Below are 22,759 nucleotides of genomic sequence, written 5' to 3' on the forward strand. Positions count from 1 at the left end.
TGTAACGCTTTGCTTAAGTTAGAGTTGTAAAATGTGTTACGCTAAACGTAATGAAAGCACAATTCAAGCGAAAACGTCTGCTTCTGCGAAATAAAAATATCTTACACGGCTATATGAAACAGTACAAATTCTGATTTCAATCAAATATCTAAAGCCGTAAGACTTGCACAGAAAACTCATTTTGCTACAAGAGTAATTAATAAGAAAGTTCTTTTAAAGCATTCCTGAGAGATATGAAGAGGATTCACGTGCTCTGCCCGGAATAGCTTAACACATTTTCCGCCTTAAGTATTCTGCGTTCATTGAGATCTGCGTTTTGAAACAAAAATTCATATGAAAGATTCGCATATCAGATAGTATAGATTTATGCTCATAGTTTTACCTAGGTATCTAGAATATAGTAAAATATTAACGCACAAACTCCAGGGAGTAATTTTTATAGCAAGTGAAAGAAAAAATCTAATAAACGTAAATACGTGAATCTCAGAGTTGCAACTTGCGAAAAAAGTCGCAAATAATTTTAAAGAGTCATAGCTTGAGAGCTATAAGACTTCTCAGAATTGGGTGAAAGAATTACACAGAAACTAGAATGCAGTCTATCTAAATATCCATGTTTTCAATTGCTTGGTTATGGCGCAACGAATCGTATAGATAATTTCGTTGTAAAGAAGACACCTTTAAATTCTAATTAATGATAAATAACAATGTTTAAGTAAATTATTTCATTACTGTGTTAGTAACCAAAAATGACTATCATTATTTTTCTTTTTCATGTATTAGTCAATGTTATTTTCAAGAGTTGTATATTCACGAACAAGAGACTTTATCTTCAAAGAATATTTTTGTTTCGTAATAAAGTAAAATAACCTTTCCACAATAAAATGTGATTTTGTAACTTTTCCAAAATATAATTACTAATTTGCTTAAAAGTATGTTTAGAAGTAAAAGGCAGGGAAATCAATATATACTAGACACTCAGCTGTATTTGGGGGTGCTTATGGTGAAATGATTGAAATTCTACTTCGTTGATACAACGAAATAATGTATGATAAACATAAATATTTTCGTTGAATTAAAAGAAAATTTATTTCATTTCTATCCTTTGTCAATGGTTTTACTACCACTTAATTACTAGAAAAATATATTATCAGATAGTAAGTAATAGGTTTTTGTGAAAACTAAAAGGTTTATACCTATGTTTTGAACATTTTCAACTATTATCCTTACCCTTAAAATGCATTAAAGACAGATGATTTTCTCTGCAAAACAGGAAATGTATAGCAAAAGTGTTTAAGGATAGAACCAATCCTCTTGGAGACATCTTAATTTAATATGAGGTCTAAATACATTAATATTTGAAATTCATTCTTTACCATAAATTACATTTACAGAAGTCAGGATGTCAGGGGATCCAGACCCGTAGAACCCACCCTGAGTGTACCCCGACTGCAGTAGCTACATTGCCAATTTCGTGTCTCCCGCATATCAGTGCATTTGATCATTATACCTGATTTTTTTTTCAAGTAACGCTTGACTGACAATATTGGAAATATGTCCCGGGTAGAGAAAATAAATGTACTCGGGATTTGGACTTTTCCCTTCACCTTTTATTATAAAAAGTTTATGTACACAAATAATAAGAAATTCCACTAGTATTAGGTAAGATTAGATGGGAGCCCTGTGACCAAGCGTCGTGGGCCTTCAGGTGAGGTACTCTCGGTGACCAAGCGTCGTGAGAGGGGTGTAGATTAGGTATCTCTCTCTCGGTGACCGTGCGTCGTGAGAAAGAGGACAGGAACCCGGTGACCAAGCGTCGTGGGTATAAGGATAGGTACCTCTCGGTGACGAAGCGTCGTGAGAGGGGTTTTAGGTGTTGTGATCAATCCGGGAAGATTGATGTTGGTCGAGGTGTGCAGGTCCTTTTTATTCTGTCTTGTCGGCTTCCATCGCCGATTCTCGTCCTTCCGACTGTTGGCGATGGTGATCGACTCCTCTTCGGGAACGTCGTCTGTTTGTTTGTGTTCATTATCAACACGTGTAATTCACACGTGGTTATTACCTGGTACGGCAACGAGGGGATCCTTACATCCCCGGGACGTAGAAAAAAATAAGCCACTGGATTATTTTTTCGTGTTTGTGCCAGCATGGAATCTGCATATTGGGCACAGTATACACTGGAAAACACTATAACACTGAAACACAAAAGCAAAGTTAAAAAGCACTGGTCACTGATATCACTGTTTGAGATATTATCACATAAGTTCTAAAGTTGAAGTTGGAGCACTGACAGTTTGTCCTCTTAATCTAAGCAGGATCCGTATATCACGTCATCTCCCTCAGAGGAGAGGCTGTCGAAGCTCTGGTGATTACAGTTAATAGTTATAACTACGTCACTGATGGTAATGTCCGCAGTATATGTTATGAAGTTCACACGTCAAAGAGTGCTATTATATAAAAAGTTTCTAATATTGGTCTAGTTCTGGCTAGTACCATTTAATAGATGACAGAACATACTTAGAGAACGGCTAAAGTCATTACATTGATAATTGTAGTCAAGACGGAAAAAAGGTTGCCAATCAAATGTCCTGATTTTCCGAACACTCTGTATTTGTAGGTTAATGTGTTAGTGACAGTTATATGATACGCAGCAGAGAAGCGAAGATAAAAATGTTGTAGATGGCCTTGTGAAGTTCGTTCGCTCGAAGTCGAAAGAAAATGCTGGCTTGCAATTTTGTTCACTGAAGGAAATTATATGTATGTATGCTTTTTTATATGTCAGAATGTAGGTTGGTTAGGAATTATAAGAGTGAAAAAAAGACAAGGGATCGCTTGAGATTTGAATACTAAGGTGGGTACTAGCTTTGGTCACTTCAAATAGTTAGCTGCATCATATGCTGTATCTTGTTTTCTTCTATTCCATGTTTTATTTATTGCTTTTTTTTTCCTTGTCGGCCGCTGAAACATGAAGAGTGCGCTTCGCATGTCGCTTGTTTATATCTGCTGAGAGGATGATGTTAGTCTTGGTTTTCTCTCTTCTTCTCTTCTTCCTAGCTGGTGCGTACGTCATCATTATCATTGTATATGTATTCTTCGGCGGCATGAAATGGCTTAATCCTGTCAATAGAAATATTCTGTTCTCTCTCCCTGAAATTATGGGGCATTCGAACTCGATAGAGATTATTGTTTACTTTTGAGATTATTGTAGCCGGTCCGCAGTATCTATCGGTCCATTGTGATGACTCTCCAATTCTTCGAAAGGGAAAGTAAATGAGTACTTTATCTCCATTGTGAAAAGTTTGTTGTTTATGTCTTCTATCAAAGTACTTCTTTTGTTGTTCGTGAGCCTTCAATAAGTTATGGCGTGTCTTTTCTCGAAGTTTTACGAGTTGGTCCCGTTCAAGCTGTAGCTGAGGGGTAATCCGTAGTTTGCAATCGCTGATGGTCCTGGGTTCGTATCCAAACATGAGAAAGAAGCTGGATTTCTTCGTTCCTAATTGAGCGAAACTATTTAAACCAAAAGTAATATGAGGTAATAATTTTGGCCATGTTTCGTGATTCTGTTGGACGAAAAATTTTAAGGAATTCTGCAGTGTTTTGTTCATAACTTCAACTAATCCTATGTCTTGATGGTTGAAAGCAGGGCAGAACTTAAATTCAAAGTTATATATCTCTGCTAGTTTTTGATGTTTCTTCGCTCTGTGCACAGGATGTCTGTCCAGATGAAGGAAACGAAAGGCGCCGAACTTCAGAATTATTTCTTCCAATAAGAATTGTTCAATTGTATCCGCTGTAATCCGATTAACAGCTTTCGTCACTATATAACGTGTACTTGTTTCGATGGCGACTAAAACATATTTTGGTTTTCCTTCTTCGTGCGGATAGGGGTCTAAGCCGTCAAACATCCATCGTTCTCCTATATGGCCTATCGGGTGGTGCAGAAGTTCACCTTGTTGTTTTCTGGGTAGTTTTTTCAGGAGTTGGCACTCCCTACAGTTCTTGATTCTGAATGCCAAGTATGATTTCATGTTTCGCATGTAGTATTTGTTAAGGACAGTCTTATATGTCTTAGAAAACCCAAAATGAGGAACTGACGGGTCCTTATGAATAGACTCGAACCAGTGTCCTGCCAAGCTTTTCGGGATGCACAAAAGATGAAATAGCCCAAGTTCGGGATGTTTTTGTGTACGATACAATATGTTGTCTTTTAATCGAAAATATTTGGCTGACCTCTTGGTGGAACTTTTTGCCGGTTCTCCCCCTTCTAAAACTGTTATAATATCAGCGTATGCGTCATCCTTACGCTGCTCTTCTCGTAATTTCTTCAAAGATCCTGAGTATTCTATTTGGAGAATGGGTTCCTCTAGAGAATTGGATCTGTATGCATGTAGATCTTCGATTGCGTGATGTGGGTCCATGGGTTCTGAAATATCACTGCTATTCTGCTCTAAGCGGCTGATGATATCAGCGGGATGTTTCTTTCCTTCGATGTGACAGATATCGAAATTATAGTCAGCTAAGAAAAGTCTATAACGAGTGTATTTTCCTACCCTGTCCGGGTGACTACGTAAACAGGTTAAACATTTTGCGTCTGTAAACAATTTAAATTTACGATTGAGTAAGAAATATCTAAATTTGCGTAAAGCATATATAATAGCGTACAGTTCTTTTTGCCATACTGAGCTCTTGATCTCAGTTTTTGTGAGACGTCTGCTACAATAGAAAACGATTCTTTCTTCGTTAGTTTTGGGATCAAAACAAGCTAATAGCCCTCCGATCTGGTGAGAGGATGCATCTGTGTATAGCCTTATCTCTAGCTTTTCGTCGAAATGATAGAGAGAAGGGGCATTCAAAATGTATTCTTTCAACTTCTCAAATAATTCGTCGTGTTTTTCTGTCCATTTAAATTTGGCATTTTTAGTAAGAAGTTGCTGGAAAGGTTCTATCTTGGTCGTGAAGTCCTTGATATGACTTCGTAAATAAGAGCATAGGTTGGCATGTATGAATTAGAATTCGTTTGGCTATAATGGTCGTACAAAGGGAGTGGTGAGGGGCGGTTAGGTTGACCGATTAAAGAATGAATTTCCTGTGACAATTCTACATAATTCCTCTTCTGCATGAGATTTTGAGCTTTTTCCAGTACGTGGAGTCGATCTTGCAGCCGTTGGATTGTTGGAAAGGATTCTAACGCTATCTTTTGCAGCAAATTTCGTTGTAGTCCTAACGAAAGAAAATGAATTTTCTGTTGTTCTGAAGCCTCTGGCATCAGCTATCTGATAGCCCTCAATTTCCTTAAGAAATATGAATCGACTGATTCATTTTAGTTTTGTTGAATTTGAAAAATGTCTAGTTCCGCCTTATACGCTGGTATATTTGGGCGGGACAGAGAAATTAATTTGGATTTCAGTTGTTCGTTATTTAGTGTGTCGAATTGATTCAGATTTTGTAATTGTAAGACAAAGTCGAGAGCTACATCCTGTAGATACATAGGAAGAATTTCTTTCTTCTTTTCGGGGGTCCAAGCCTGAAGTAAAGCCAAATGATCAAACAGCATGAAAAATCGATCGGGATCGTCAGTACTGTAACCAGAATATCTAAGGAATATTAAGAGGTATGCGGGAGCCTGATTCTGCCATATTGTTATCGCCTTCTTTATATGTATTTTTCCCAGATCTAGTTGTCGGCATAAATACCTGCCAGCCTGTAACGAATCAATCTACCGTTAAGAGTAATGAGAGTATTTATGAGAATACGGATACTATCTTTTATATGATCCTGCTTTTAGTAACACTTACACTGTATGTTAAAAAGTTTTTAAGTCCGTGCTTTCGTTAATAAAAAGCCTTCTTAGTGTCTGCAAATAGACTCCGACGCATCTACCATGTAAAGATTTCTCGGGTAGAGCAAATAAATGTACTCGGGATTTGGGTTTTTCCCTTCACCTTTTATTCTAAAGAGTTTATGTACACAAATAATAAGAAATTCCACTAGTATTAGGTAAGATTAGATCGGAGCCCGGTGACAAAGCGTCGTGGGCCTTGAGGTGAGATACTCTCGGTGACCAAGCGTCGTGAGAGGGGTTTTAGGTGTTGTAATCAATCCGGGAAGATTGATGTTGGTCGAGGTGTGCAGGTCCTTTTAATTCTGTCTTGTCGGCTTCCATCGTCGATTCTCGTCCTTCCGACTGTTGGCGATGGTGATCGACTCCTCTTCGGGAACGTCGTCTGTTTGTTTGTGCTTATTATCAACACACGTAGTTCACACGTGGTTATTACCTGGTACGGCAACGTGGGGATCCTTACAATATAATAATATTACCTTGAGTCAGACAACTAATTTGTGAACACTTATAAGTAAATTTTTTGAAGTTTTAAATGAATCAAATAGAGAACTGTCAGGCAAAGGGAATTGCTGTTACCGTTATATCCACCCCATAATCTCGAGTTTTCTCTTTGTTTTACTTCTTCGTTGTTTGTGTGCTGTACTGCCTAAGCGCAAAATAATTATTGTAATTTCAATTACTTTTGTTTCGTCGTAACAGCAAGATACAAAATTACGAAAATCTGATACTGGTAGTAGACAAAATCGATAGATGCCGCAAGTACCTATCGTGATTCTAAAGTGTTCAAATTAGTTCCATACCACTTAAGTTAGAAGGAAATTGTTTCTAATACAATTGAATGTTCTAACAGTTAATGTTTAAATTAACTAGCTATTAGAAAACTATTACAATCTCATCTACTTCAACATATAGGCGTCAAAGTTGAAATCTAATAACATAACCCATATTTCCCAATTTTATTCTTAAACAATGGCAAATTAGGAAATGTATAGTCAAAGCGTTAACACAACTCATTTTCGTCGTCATTTGATTTCATTTTCCTACACATAAAAGAAAACATATGTTTGAACGTAAAGTACCCAATGTGTGGTTGCATATATTTTGAAACAAATATTAACCTGCTACATGAAAAGGTAAAGTTATAATAGTCATCTTCGATTACTAGCACAGAAAATGATTTTTTTAGCTCACTTGTGGCTACGCGGTTAGCTTACGAGCTTTTGGTGTGGAAAAGCAGGGTTCGTTTATCGGCGTGAGCTCATTTGTTTGGGATTCCAAATTGTTCAGTAGCTTCCCTCTCCTAAAGCTTCTCTGCTGAAATGAACGTGTAGATTTAAAGAATATTTTCTGCCGTTTTTATTATGCTATAAGTGGAAAATGCGGTCTTTATCCTATGTTTATTTCAATAGTATAAGAAATTACTTCTTTTCATTAATGTGAAGAATTACTTCTAGAAGTTTGGAAATTGAATCTTTTAACATACTGCTTATATATCTGTGAAGAAATTGAACTCTATGGGTTGGGTTGAAATATATTTTTCATATATATATATATATATATTTAAATAAGGAATCAAGTTCATCAGAGATTTTATAAAACCCTTCCTAAGGGAAACAAAACTGTGGATCGTTTCTATATTTATTGTATTTCCGTTTCTTTATCCATAAAATAAAGAACGTGAGGAGAAAATTAAATTTGATGTGTAAATTTGATATGTAATCTCTTACTCAAAAATAAGATGTAATGAATTGTATTGTTTTCGAAAATCCTTATGCTAAAGTAGAACTCTTTCCATTATATTGGAAAATTACGTGTTTTATTCAGAAAGTACTCTATGTGAATTTCGGGTCATAATCTATCGATTAAAAGGGACCAAGCATACAGATATATATGTATATATATTTTTTTAAAGAAAAATCACTTTCTGTGGGCTAAATTTCTTTTACTCTCAATAATAAAAGTTGTAATTAACGATTTGTCTTGTTAAAATCTACTGGATATTTTAAAATACATTAACATGCGTCGTTACAGTGAAAAGGTTTTAGAGCTATAAATCCGTATGCAAGAATATATTGGTTAAGTCACAAGTAATTTGAATGTTTTCGCCTTTGTCTAGGTTTTCTCGAAATCAACCTGTTTTTATATCTCATTCTCATCCCAAAAAATATCTTATAATCGCTCGCTTTCATTAATCACAAGCTCTCATTTGATTGAACGGTATAAACATATGATATTTTATTTCAGTAACACACAATAAGTATACAACCGAAAATATTGGACTGTTACCACCTCAATTCCGCTAATTGTGCATTAACGTCACTCAGCTATGTCTCTCGTCAGATGTAGTGAAAGAAAAGAACTTTTAAATCGGATATATTATCAATAGGATCTACGCTGTTTCATGCTGCAAGTTGAACCAAATGTGAGAGTTATCCTTCATGGGGAGATCATCCTTCTTGAACTACTTACTGAGGGAATTAAAATAATAATTGATTCCGATAGTACAGGTACAAGATTATTCTTAGTCTGAGGTAGAATGGCTGTGCTTATATCTCTTGCTGGTTTCAAGAGGTTCCCAAAGCATGAGTCCTCTCCCAGGTTGTGGTGATACCATAGGATTGGGAACCTTGTGGAGTCAGACCTTTTCTTGGCATATTGTCTTGCTTCAAAAAGATCCGTTGCCATCATTGCAGGTAGTGGCTGAATCATATTAGCTATAGGAGCTTCCTGCACCAGCAAACATCACATACTATAGGAGATGAAATTCTGACCACCATGTTGATCTAATGGGATGTGCCGTTGTCCATGAGAGAACAGTACGAACAGTGCGCTTATTCTTAGAGGTCATGCAAGCTCATTGCGCTTAACAAACTCTATGTTAGTAGATCTCTACAAGATATCGTTGATCTACTAACATAATAACGTTTCTCAATTATTCAAAACTCTATTACAATTAGTATTACATAAGAAACATTCTTAATCTCTATATGGGATCTTTTGCAGTCAACCACGTTCACTTTATCTGACATCAGATTATTCTTCATCTATTGAGGGAGCAACTGAAGACAAACACATCATAAGGGATTGTTCATAGAATTACACGGGTAGCTTAATTTTCATCTATTTATGTGACTGTTGTTATCTATGTGATAAATTAAAATGAGATAAGAAAATATTGAAAAACATGTTTGTATGCAAGTGACACAAATAATTAATAGTTAGTTTCATGACTCTTAAATTTAAATATCTTTTCAAATATATATTCATGTTTATTTCTACTGAATGTTATATCTTTCAGTTTGTCAAACGAACAGGAACATACGAGTAACTTCCGACACAACTAGTAAATATGTTATGTAATTAACGTTTAATATTAATTATTTGAATTCAAAGTGTTTTGTATTATCTTGTGTAATTTGAAAAATGTCTTCTTCTTTCTCTCTTTAGAATGGCACCAAAACTTCTACCCTTACGTTAATAGCTGGTGAAATAAATTTGATACAGAGAATACAAAATGAGGACAAACATTAACTAACTAACTAACTAACTTTATGGCCTATGGAACCCGGAGGTTCAATGCCGCATTCACAAAAGCTCTCCACTGACTTCTATCCTTAGCTAATTGCATCCAGTTTCTACTTTGTATTCCTATCTCTGCGAGATCCATCTTGATATTATCCTCCCATCTGCGCCTAGGTCTTCCTAATGGTCGTTTTCCTATGGGTCTTCCAGTCAAGACTTTGAAAGCGCTTCTACTTTCTTCCATTCTAGCTACATGACCTGCCCACCTAAGCCTCCTAGACTTGACGACCCTTACAATGTTGGGTAAACCGTATAAACTATGTAGTTTCTCGTTATGAAATTTCCGCCATTCCCCATTCTCGTTCCGCTTGGGTCCGAATATTCTTCTCAGGATCCTGTTCTCAAATACTTTCAGTATATGTTCTTCTCTCACAGTAAGTGACCATGTTTCGCAACCATACAGAACAGCAGGCATGATTATCGTTTTATATATTTTAAGCTTCAAATTCCTCGACATAATTCGTGACGACAAGAGATTTTGAACCGAATAGTAGCACGAATTCCCTGCTTTTGGTCGACATTTAATTTCTTCGTGAATATGATTTTCGTCTGTTAATATTGATCCTAAATATTTGAAAGTATCCACTTTATCAAAAGTATTATTTAATATTTTAACGACTCTACTATTTGCCGTATTACTGTCCCGACGCACTTCCATGTATTTAGTTTTCTCTGCATTTACTTCTAAACCCATGTCCCTGCAAGCATTTAATAAAATCTCTGCATTTATTTCTACTGTTCTCCTATCATCCCCTATTAAATTTACATCATCAGCATATGCCATCACCTGATGAATACCGTTCAACTCTAGGCCCTGGTTGCTATCTTTGATTTTCCTTATAGCGTATTCTAGCACAAACTTAAATAATAATGGCGACAACGCATCTCCTTGTTTCAAGCCATTTTGGACGTGAAAGCTCGTGGACAAAAATTTTCCTACCCGGACTTTACTTTGAGATTCACTTAAGCATATCTTACTTAATCCAATTAGCTTTCTCGGTATTCCAAGTTCTGTAAGAACGTTGTACAATGTTTCTCTTCTAACCGAGTCGTAAGCCTTTCTAAAATCAATAAATAGTTGATGTACCGGGATATTGTATTCCCACTTCTTTTCGAGTATTTGGCGAATGGTCAATATTTGGTCGATAGTTGATCGATTTCGTCTGATAATCTCCAATAATTTCATTTGCGTATGGGGTCAGTCTTGCTAATAGAATATTTGAAAGGATTTTATAGGATGTTGACAGAAGAGAGATGCATCGATAATTATTACAATCCGTTTTGTCGCCTTTCTTGTGAATTGGAACAATGATTGATTCTTTCCACTCTTGTGGCAATTCTTCCTTGTTCCAGATAAGGAGAATGAGTTTGTGTATCTTGTTCCACAATTTGTCGCCTCCAGCTAAAATTAACTCGGCCGGAATTTCATCCACACCCGGAGATTTGTGTTTCTTTAATTTCTTTATAGCGGCTTCTACTTCTATTCGATTGGGTTCTTGAATATACGGTTCTGCGGTGTGTATCTCCTTTTCTCCACGCGCATTAGTTTTTGGCTGCGTGTTCAGCAAATCGTCAAAGAAATCTTTCCATCTATTTAAGAGGCTATCCGTATCAGTGAGAACTGTTCCGTCAGCTTTCTTTAATATATAGGCACGAGGTTGATAGCCTTTCTTAAATTCGCTTATCCCCTTATACATGTCCCGAATATTTTTATTTTTACTATTATCTTCAAGTTCCTTAATTTTATCTTTCAAAAAATCGCGTTTCTTTGTTCTAAAAGTTTTGGAAGTTTCCCGCCTGATATCTGCGAAATTTTGTGTAGTTATTTCATTCGGATTTTGTAGCCACCGTAATTGTGCCTGTTTTCTCTTCTCTGCTAGTTTAATACATTCTTCGTCGAACCATGGTTTGTTCCTACGTATTTCCGCGTGTCCCAATTTTTCTATTGCTGAACTGTTAATGCTATCTCTAATTTCAATCCAAGTATCCTCAACACTAGTGCACTCCGAGTCTTCTAAAACCAAGAATCTATTCGAAACTTCAATCTGGTATTCCTTTCTTACATGGCTCTCTTCTAATTTCTTTAAATTAAATCTCTTCGTTTTCGGACATTGAATATTACCTTTATTGAACGATAATCTCTCCCGTATTATCGCTACTACCAGGTAGTGATCAGTGTAACAATCAGCCTCTCTAAACGACCGGACGTCAATTATCCTAGATTGCCTTCTTCTATCTACTAAAACGTGATCAATTTGATTATGTGTGTTTCCGTCTGGTGATGTCCAAGTGTATTTATGAACGTCGCGATGTGCGAATTTTGTACTCTTCACGATTAGGTTTTTGGATGTTGCACAGTTCACGAGTCTAACACCGTTGTCATTACTTTCCTTATGCAAACTTTCGTTCCCTATAATCGGTTTGAAAATATCCTCTCGTCCTAAATTCGCATTGAAATTCCCTAATAGAATCTTCATATGGTATCGCGGGAGTTGGTCAAATATCCGTTCCAATTCTTCGTAAAAACTATCTTTCATATCGTCACCCTTATCTTCAGTTGGAGCATGTACATTTAAAACAATAATATCTCACCACCGTCCTTTGAGAGTAATAAAGGAAAGTCTGTCAGTAACAAATTCAACCCGTTTAATTGCTGGTAATATTCGTTTGTGAACGAAAAACCCTGTTCCTAACTGGTGATTTTTATTTCCTTCCCCGTAAAAGAACGTAAACTTTTCCGGAATTCTCAGATCCATTTCCTTCCCACCTAACTTCCTGAACTCCTACTAAATCCATCCTGTATTTCTCTAACTCACTCGTGACAGATTTTAACGCGCCTGCCCTATAAATACTTCTAATATTCCATATTCCAAATCTCATGTCCATTTTCTTTTGCCGAGATCGTGCCAAGTTATCAGTCCTTGTCCGAGGCTTTTGTGAATGTTTCAGAACAAGTACCTTTTTTTACAGGATGAGGGTGTTAGCATTACTATAGGTAATATAGGACAAACATTACTCTAGGTATATGTAAACGTGAAAAACAATTAAATGTTAATAGAAACTTTAATACAGTTACACTAGAAGCATGGTACGCATTAATGTTATGTTAAACGTATTATACAATCGCACAAACTTACTTAAAGAATATATCCTCCATTCTTGAAATTGAAATTTGTAAGTGCTCATACTTGAGTGTGTTTTGATTTGTCTCTAAGTATTCGAGAAGCGATGGAAATTTGCTGGCCAATTCAAACGGAATCGCATATTTTACATCATTGTGAGATTCTTCTTTAATGACTGCTTCAGGAATTCTTTCCAAAATCACATCTGATATCTTTGAAACATCTATTTCGTCAGTCTTCGTGAAAGTGAATATGTACCCTGACTCTGTTGTAATAAACAAGAGAAAATAAGAGCATGAAGTTCCAACAAGTAACTTGCATGACAAGAAAGGTATTATGCTATATTTAATGTCTCTTGGTGGACTTATTACTATGATAAAAATTACAATTATTTTGAGGAAATGGACCGACTTTTTTCTCATTTCCTTGAAGATTGTTTTCATTCTCGTACTAGACTAGGTCTGTGATATGCCATCTCCACACTACAATATATGTAGAAAAACGTCTATGAAAGTAGAGAGTATTGAGATTAAACTAAATCATAAAGTGAATGTATAAATAAAAAAATGATAAACAAAACATGAAATGTTACACAGAAATAAGCGGATGTTTGGGCTACTCTGTGTTAAAGATTAATAATAAAAGAGTGCAAACTTATGTTATGCACTTAACTGATAATGGGCAGGTTTGAATACAAATAAAATGTAAATGATTGTTTTTTTTAAATATACTAGTTTAAAGCTAAGGTGAAGCGAGATGTGTAAAGATTATGATAATAAAGGATGAGCATTAGTCTGAATAGGTCCTGGATAACTGTCGTCGTTCTTGTCGACTCGAATGTCGAATGGAATCTCCCCTACGTCTTCGACTTTCTCGATGTATGCTGAAGAAGTTCAAATTGTTTACATCTGGAACCAAATTCTGGTAATCTCGTCAGGACGTTGAAACAAATCCACCATGAGCGTTGTTCTTCATCTCTGCATGAAGCATTTGATGTACTGATGATGTTTTTCTTTGGTGATGTACCTTCAGGTCTATAACTTCTTATTCTCGATGTTATATTTGACGTATCTTCATAAGAATTAACCCTTGAAAACGTGTACTGTATGGTTTTATTTGTTTATAATAATGACCCTTGCATACAATTAACGAGGAAGTTCATAGCTAGGCGGAAGGGAATGCATCAGGAAAGAATGGAAACTAGTCTTACATTTACTTGTAGCTTTTGTTATTGCAATGAGGACATAGATGTTTAATCAAGCTGTCTGAAAACGTAAAACTTTAAAAGGTTTTACTTTAACTGATTTGAAGATTTCAATAATTTTGATATGATTTATTTGGAGAAATAACAAGAAAGTGATGATATGATTATTATTAAAATTAACAATTTTTAACAGAAGCAGAATTAACTATAGGTTGCTACACAATATTTCTATTTTACGTGTCAATAATACGTGACCTACCATCAAGCAAAACTTTTTACGTACTGTACGCACGACAGTGTTACTTGTTTTCTTTCTTGCGGAAATGCATAACATGAGACTCTTAGATCAGTTTTTTTTAAATAAATGACATATAAATATTTAATCATTTGTTGTGTTATAGACATCATAGCTTGGTGTAGTAAAAGTATCACATCACATATTTATACTTTCCCGGTACATGATTCAGATATAGATTCTTATGTATTTGATAGAAGTGCGTGGAATTTCGGTTGGCAGTGAATAATGTAAGCGTTATTAAGTCACAAAGTCACATATTATAGTTTGTGAAGAGCAGCAAGCAAAACATTAAAAAAGTACGCGTCCAATGCAAAATTCAATTCCATGAGATGATGTAAGCTGGGTTCTGCACCGGTTTCGTGTCTCCAGTTAGTGTATTAGGTTCGTTGCAGGACGTATTCTGAGCAAATCTAATGTTCCTTTAACCACGATACAAACATTACATCTATGTAAATGAAAGAATTATATTTCTTGAGAATCGCGTAATTTACGGAAAAAAACATTCGAATTTTAGACTAAACATGGTTCGAAAGTGGAAGGTCGTCAGTGCATTTATACAAATGGTACGCCATTTTATGGGACTCACTGGAAACTAATTTTTTGCAACTCACAAAATCACTGAGCCATCTCAAAACTTCAAGGTTAGGCGGATGCACTGCAAATAATATGCCTTAACGGTAGGCCGCCACATATTCACACTGCTTGTGGTTTGAAATAAAGTGAACTTCGATTCTTCCAAAAGTATTGCATATTTTCAGTTACGAGCCGTTCATCTTGCATGTATCCGATTCCGTTGACGTAGTGGTAAAGGATTATTGGTCAATAACTGTTGCTACCACACACGAACCAAATTATCTTCGTCCATTTCGCATAACTCACGGCGGACTGCGATTCTTTACACAACATGATGAAGACGCTACTTGAGTTTGCCCGGCACTTGTACTGAAATTGCACGATGTTTCTAACTGGCAATCCACTTTACTACTCAGTAAGACTTGTCACTGAGGGATTCATTACGGTTACTGTTCGTTTTCGTTGATGTCATCGCAAAGAGAGGTTTGAAGACGTCATCACCTCGAAAACCGTCTCAAGTAACAGGTGGAAAAATACTTGTCCCATTCGCCACGTATGCATCACCTTAACAAGTACCTACAATTTGCCTGTATGGAAAATGAAAATGTCGCTTATTTGACATTTACATCTCGCACAATTCCATTCTACTCCTCTTTATTTATTAAAAACATGCCCTTGCACAATGCGGTCAAACAGCTCCGCACTTCTCTTATGATCTTAACGTTCTTAACTAATGTGTCCTATTTGCGTAATTATTGCCACAGAAGTTTTCAATGATTCATTTGCCTTCCTATGTTTGTGATAGTATCATGTTCTTAGTTTGTAACACATAATAATAACTGAGCTCTTGCAAGTTTGTGTCTTAAAAGCAGTTTCCAAAATGCATTGAAGAGACGTAGTATAATTGAAACTTAATGATTTGAAATTTTAAAAACGGTATGACTAGGGTTTGTTGGCTCCACGACGAAATTGATAAGATTCTTGGAAGGGTGTTATCTGAAGTAGAATCTTGCACTAAGTTTCTGAGAGTGAGTTTGCAGGAAAGTGGCGTGAACCACTTAATTCGTTTTTTTATTAACGGTTTCTGCTTCCGCCGTGAAAGTATTCTGTCACAGATACATACTTAGTGTATGGCTTTCTTTAACTAGACAAAATATTGATAAATTATCTTTTTCGCTGGTCGAATGAGACTGTCTTTCATTATGATGACCTAAACACAGTTATGTGTTTCTACTCCTTCCAAAACTTACCTTAGTGATCCTGGCTGCATCTGTGAAACGTTGTACACAAAATTATTATTAGCATTATAGTTTGTATGTGTATGTGTGTGTTTGTCATATAATATTGTCGCGTATTTGAATATTCGTAGTCCTAAGTATTACTGTCCTCCTGCCTCCGAAGTCTTGTATTTCTTGAATTGTTTCTTGTACTTTCCCATCCAGCCAGAATGTTATCGTATTGTTTGCTTCGATTCTATTTTTGTTAATTGGTTCGAAATAGATTACGTATCTATTGCAATGTATTTTCTCCTTTCTATCAACTGAAAATGTTCGCACTAAACACTAGACGCTGTCGAAAAACTAGACACTGTTTTGTCATTTCGAATTTACCTAGCTAATGTGCTTTCCGCTATAACTCTGATTCTTGCATTTATACCAAAGGATGTCTATTGCAGATGTTTGTTTATTGTAGGAAATACATAAACAAAGATAGAAATTTTCTTTTGGTTGGGCGGTTCCACATTATGTTGCGTTGGTGACAGGTGTACGACAAATATGCATCAGATCTTCACAAGACATACTCGAGCTTACTTGACTCACCGGCTGACACTTTGAGGGAAATTCTCTTGTTAAATGTATGTTCTTCGACCATGGAATCTCAACTCATCAGGGTTCGACTTTCGGCTGACATTACTTGCAAAATAGTATAAAATTAGTGACAAATGAAAGCAGCCGTCCGGAGCGTTACGAGAGCATTTCTCTTTTGTCGATTTGGTGTATACGAAGACTGCAAATAAGATAATTCTGTTCACTGTGTCATTGTAAGGGAAGAGGACAGCTGGGAATTTATCAATAACCGTTGAATTATGTGTATTCTTTTGAGTAGTTAAGCCTGTCCTCAAGCATGATCTTCATTTATACCCCTCAATTAACTTGATCTCACTGACTAGCGCAGCGTTATTTTAAGCTCATATATATTATTTAGTAACACTTGTCAGCGCTACTTAATCTTGTAAGGTAACATTAGCTACAAATATAAAGTAGTTGGTTATATCTCCTATGTGATGTGTCTGCACTAGAGAAGTTAGCGTACTCACACAGAAGCAAAGAGCACTCTATTTCTTTCGATTACTACCGGATTATTTTGGTTCGTGCTCTGATCATAGGATATAGCTCTTCCAAGGGATGTTCTGTCTTTCAATCTAGCTAACCAAGCGGAATCCAGCCAGGTGAACGATAATAAGCTTCATTCGGTAAAACTCTTTAAGAACAATTAACAGATGACGTTACAAGCTAGTTGTCAAGATAAAGTGATATCAACACGCTTCCGTGTTGAGAATTCGCCTTTCTCGTAGTTGCGTGCACTTCATTGACCTAACCTTTTCTGTACCTCCAAGCCCTTTTCACACTTTCGTCAGACTTTCACACTTTCGTATTGAAATATCTAAATACTCATGCCATCCGAGAATGTTTAAAATTAATAAATAAATGGTCTAATGGATAACGCAGTTTTTATGAGCCATAATCTCAAACAATTAATATTAGTGCTATTAGAATTGTAAGTATCATCTAAGGCTTGTTCTTTTCTACATTTGTTTTACATCTTACAAGTTTCTGTGATCCTATTTTTAATATTTCTCCTTATATTTTTATATTTTGTAATTCTTTTACCGTTTCCTTTCCTTCCTCTTAATTACTTTCATCACTCTCAAATTTATCATTTTTAATATGTAGTTATTTGATTTATATTTTGAGTTACGTTCACTAGGAATATTTAAAATTTGCATATGCCACTTTAAATGAAAGTAGTCCATTTGAAAATCTAAAATGGGAGCCGGAGCAAGCATTAAATTACAAGCAAAACTGTAATGTTTCAGAATACATGTATTGTATCGTTGTACAACAAATGAAAGGGAAAAAAATTTTATCTCATGGAAAATATTTCAAACGAATGAGTAGTAAGTTCTGTCACTGTACAGATTAGCACAGTTTTCAACTTCACAGTTGTCTAGAAAATAAATGTAACTAAAACAATATTTCTGTTGTACGTTCTGTTACAATATTGGGACTTACGACATCATAAAATAAGTATGTATTAGCTCTCATTTATTTAATAAGAAAATGTATATTGTTGCTCTTAATGTTGTAAAAGAAAAATAGTCTATACAAGCGTCACATACTACAATGTTAAATACCAGTTATTGCATGTTTTAAGTGAATTTGGAGAAAAACGACGATTTTTAAAAACGAATTATTAATATGTATTACAAAATTACGTTTAATAATCTTCTTCATACTTTCGAGGAAAACAAACTAAAAATTCATCAGTTTGAATATTGCATTTAAATAAACCGTTTGTTATTATTACTTGGATACATATCTCGAAACGATTACTTACCATATTCTCTTCTTAGAAACATTTGTGTACCATCAACACTGCAGGCTACCATAAGCCATAATGGCACCCTATCGCCTAATCTCCGCCTCTTCCATATGATGCGTTCGAAATAATAATTGATTTGTGAGATCTCTCTTCCTGTAAAACAAGTTTTTAATTTAAAATGTATTGCGTTTAGAATCGTCTTAATCTGATTTCCTGTTCTGAATCCAATATTTTATAAAAATCGACTAATTTATGCTATACAAAGATTATCTGTTATAGTGCAGTAAGGGCTAATTGATATACATGATAAATTGAATAACTTCAATGATATTTATTTCTGCCTTATTAACTGCAACTGCTTGCGATTTAGGAGCACTAGGCGTTCCATGTGAATGTGTAAAAATAACGAACACTCACAATTAAAGAGTATTCCTTTATTTAAATAATTTCAGAAATAAAGAGAAAGAAGCTGTTCCTACAAAATTTCTCTCTTTATCCACTATATAGTTTGGCATTGAAAAGTCTCGTGTCACTCCCCGGAGCTGCATAGCTTGCACTAAGCACGGTAAGGACAGGGATGCATCCAGTCCACAATAAATTGCCACTAACTAAGACTTATGATACATATTACTGTTTGATACATATTACAAATATCATTTGTTATTTGGAGATATGAAGCATTTCATTCGAAATATCCAGCGTAACAATACGAATAAAGACTCACACTTTTACTATATGTATACGGGCTTGGACAAAAAAATCTAAAAACACTTCATACAGGACACGTAAGTATACCCCTCCAATGTACAACACGTGTTGCGGTTGCCGATTGTTTTTTTTTTTTTTTTTTTTTCAATCTGTCATGTGGACCTTCCTCTTCCGTCAGCAGTAACTCGTTCACCTGTGAGTGCCGTGGTGTGAAAGTGGTGCGGTAAAATGGGAGACCGGACTGACTTCGAAAGAGGCATGATCGTTGGTGCTCGTCTGGTTGGAGCTTTAGTGGCAACAGTGGCGAACATTGTGGTGATATCGAAGGGCACTGTGTCCAATGTTATAGTGGATACAAAATTCATGGACAAAAGACGTCTGCAAAACACAACCGTGGTTGAAAGACAATCCTGTCAGATAGGGACCGGAGGGCCTTAAACCGGATTATATCACCTAAAAAGAAAACCACTAAAGCTACAACGCAACGAAAATTACGTCTGAAGTGAATTCCGGCCTACAGAACCCGTTTTCATCCAAAACAGTGCCACGAGAACTTCATAAAATGAAAATTCATGGCAGGGCCGCTATCGCCAAACCCCTGGTCACAGTAGTAAATTTGAAGAGGCGTATTCAATGGTGCAAGGACCACAAGCCCGGGACACATGAGCAGTGGAAACACGTAATGTGGTCCGATGAATCAATCTTCACCTTGTTTCCAACAACCGGTCAGGTATACGTATGGAGAACACCGTCGCAGGCCTATGATACAGACTGTCTGCTTCCAACTGTAAAGCATGGGAGTGGTTCTGTTACAATAAGGGCACTGATATCGTGGTTATCTGCAGATCACATCATACCCCTGCATGGAATGATGAATGGTAAGGCGTATGAGGCCATTTTGGGGAACCATGTTTTACCTATGGTCCAAATATTATTCCCTGATGGTGATGGCACTAACAAGACGATTTGGAATCCTTTCACTCTGCAAAAACGATGAAATCATGGTTTCAGGAACATGACCAGGAGCTATCACAGGTACCCTGAGTTCCCACAATCACCAGATCTGAACATCATTGAGCCATTGTGGCCTGAGTTAGAAAGGTGTGTTCGGTCTCATTATCCTCCCCCAGCATCATTTAAGGAAGTGGAGACTGTTTTGGAGGAACAATAGTACAAAATTCGACAGATCACGATTCAGGATCTGTATAGGTCCATTCCACGTCGGCTGCGATCTGCTTTGGACGAAAAAGGACGCCTCACACCATACTAGATATGATTTTCACACTTTTGCAAACGTTTCAGATTTATTTGTCCAACAACTAAATATTCATCATAAAAATTTCGAAAAATTGCGAGACCCGAATGATAATGTAAACAATATTACGTAAAAATCAAACAGTGTTGGCGAAACATATCTGAAAGAAGTATGTTGCTATATTATATAATATTAACTTATATTAATACTTTGTGAATTACGACAAGAAACTTCGAGGCTATTACCGAAGGACAAACATAGTTACATACAATATATATTAACATCTACTAGCGTTTAGAAAAATAATATTGTAGCAAGTGTCGTTAAACCATTATGCCACTAATGAATTACAGGTAACTTCTATTGCATTGCTTCTGTCACGTTGTGTGTCATTTCTGATGTTTATAGTGCTACCTAAGATAATCTTTAATTAGCGAAGAATATTTTTCGCCAGCTCAGTTTGAAGTCTTTTCATAATTTTGTTTCGCTATCTGCTATTATCTCCACCACTTCCGAAAATTCGAAACTTGAAAAAAATGTATTTCAGTAAGTACACTAAATTTTTGTTCCTGCACTATTGATCTTCAAATTTTTCGGCTACAATTCTAGTTCTATTCCATTGTTATCCTCTACCGGAATATGCTTTCCTCCCTATTCAATATGCAAGTTGTGAATACCACTAGCAGACTTAAATACTATTTAATAATTTTCGAAGTTTTTGCCCAATAGTAGAATAGAAAGTTACAATAGAAACAACTTTTAGCCATTTATCTAAAATACATTAAACTTTTGAAAAAAATATTTAAATTTCAAATATTGGTTCATATTCATTGCATTATAAAATATATTCAAAGACACTATATTAAGTATTGTTAGGCTATATTTTGAGATAAGCATTGGCATACAAATCACTTAGTACTGTTTCCTCCATTCATTAATTTTATTCTGGAAATGTGAATTCTTATTTTGTATCACATTTTAAGTACAAGATCGCTAATCATTCTCCCTAACTAACATATTAAGAACATTTGTTTATATGTCTAGCATATGACGCTTATGAAGTATCCGAGTCTATCGAAGATCCCGCCAAGTTCGACTTCCTTATGATCAAACACTATGTTCGTGGACTTTTTTCGAAGTTGCTTCATTTTACTCTCTGGTCATACCAGTATTATTAAGAATCAGACCGGCACAGTCTCTCTTTACGCCGGTGCGTAATCGCTGAATATAAACTCACAGAATATGTTAAATTCTTTCGCACTAAAAGTGTCTCAAATGCATTAAACTCTCAATGTATATTTGTAATATGTTGTCCTATTCAATTTATTGGTCCCGTCTAAAGCCGATAATACTATTTTGCGAAGACGTTTTATAAAATAAACTTTTCCAGTCTGTACGTATATTCGCAGAGGTAAAATAAAATCGTGACCGTTAAGCTGAATTTCGTCACTTTTTCCTGACTTTCTTGACCGTTTCCTGATTTCGTGACTTTTGAATGACTGTCGTGACCGATAGACCCAGGGACATAGTATTCTTTACCTCTCACACAAATGGCGACTTCCATTAGTTTACAACTACTTATTTTGGCCGCGGTGGCTCAGTGGTAGAGCGTTCACCTCTGGTACTAGGGGTCTCGGGTTCAAACCCTGCTCCCGCCAAGTGAACTTTGTGGTGTACAAACACCACGTGCGTGGGTTTTCTCGGGGTTCTCCCGTTTCCTCCCACTTTCTTCATTTTACCATTTTCATTCATTACTCATTATCACCGTCTCCTTTAGCCTAACCGGCATAATCGTCGGACGTAAAACTCAAAATTTCATTTTTTTTAAATAAACAACTAGTTACTTGTATAACTAACTATTTACGGACCGAAATTAGTTTACCACTGAAAGGATCGTACAAATGTAAGTAGGAAAAATATGATAACTCTACTTCAGCCAAAATGACTTGGTATAGCTTACCTGTCAGCCCTAGATATAAGGTTGTCATATAGTAGCTATTCTCGAGCATTCATCTGCAATAATGTTTATCCTTATTCTTAAAGAAGAATCAGTCCAATCTAAACTGAATCGAGCTGTTGAAATCCGATCATATTTAGTACATATTCGACGATTTGAGTGTGAATGCATGGAAATATTTCAGTTACGTGGGTTCCATATCGACACTTTCTTCACAGCGAAGTAAGTGTAGAAGATGAACCAACTTCGTCTTGAAGACAATTTCCAAATGACCAAAGTTCGTATATAGTTTTCGCTGTCTACAAAAATGTAATTATCTCACATAGGATACTACTGTATTTAGTTCACCCTAGTCCGTGAACGCTCAATATATATATGAATAAGGAAAGAGTCCATAAATCGGTTTTATATGTTTTCTTGTTCTAGAAAATGACGAAAATCTTACAGATTTTTATCTTAATCAGACATACTGACAAAATGAAGCAAGTCGTCTTACGGTTAACTAAATTATGGAATTCGTCACTTAACTTCTTTCAGATGGTTACCTGATAAACATTTATGTACATTTTTGAATACATTCTATATAGTATAGCATAATTTAAAATTCACAGCTATATT

The 22,759-nt window shown here is 35.8% G+C and overlaps 1 protein-coding gene across 1 annotated transcript in view; it reads right to left on the reverse strand.

The window, feature by feature from the left end:
- LOC145691713 (ABC transporter A family member 4-like) overlaps positions 1–18,288 on the reverse strand; it is a 55,492-nt gene extending 37,204 nt beyond the window's left edge. Inside the window, exons 1-2 of the mRNA XM_081767049.1 lie at positions 18,237–18,288; positions 12,559–12,808 (exon numbers count right to left, since the gene is read on the reverse strand). Coding sequence (XP_081623175.1) covers positions 12,559–12,808; positions 18,237–18,288 — 302 coding nt within the window. The remainder of the gene's footprint in view (positions 1–12,558; positions 12,809–18,236) is intronic.
- Between the last annotated feature and the right edge of the window lie 4,471 nt (positions 18,289–22,759).

The sequence above is a fragment of the Thermobia domestica genome, chromosome 8 (assembly GCF_964235325.1).
Source record: "Thermobia domestica chromosome 8, izTheDome1.hap1.1, whole genome shotgun sequence".
NCBI classification, from domain to species: Eukaryota; Metazoa; Arthropoda; class Insecta; order Zygentoma; family Lepismatidae; genus Thermobia; species Thermobia domestica.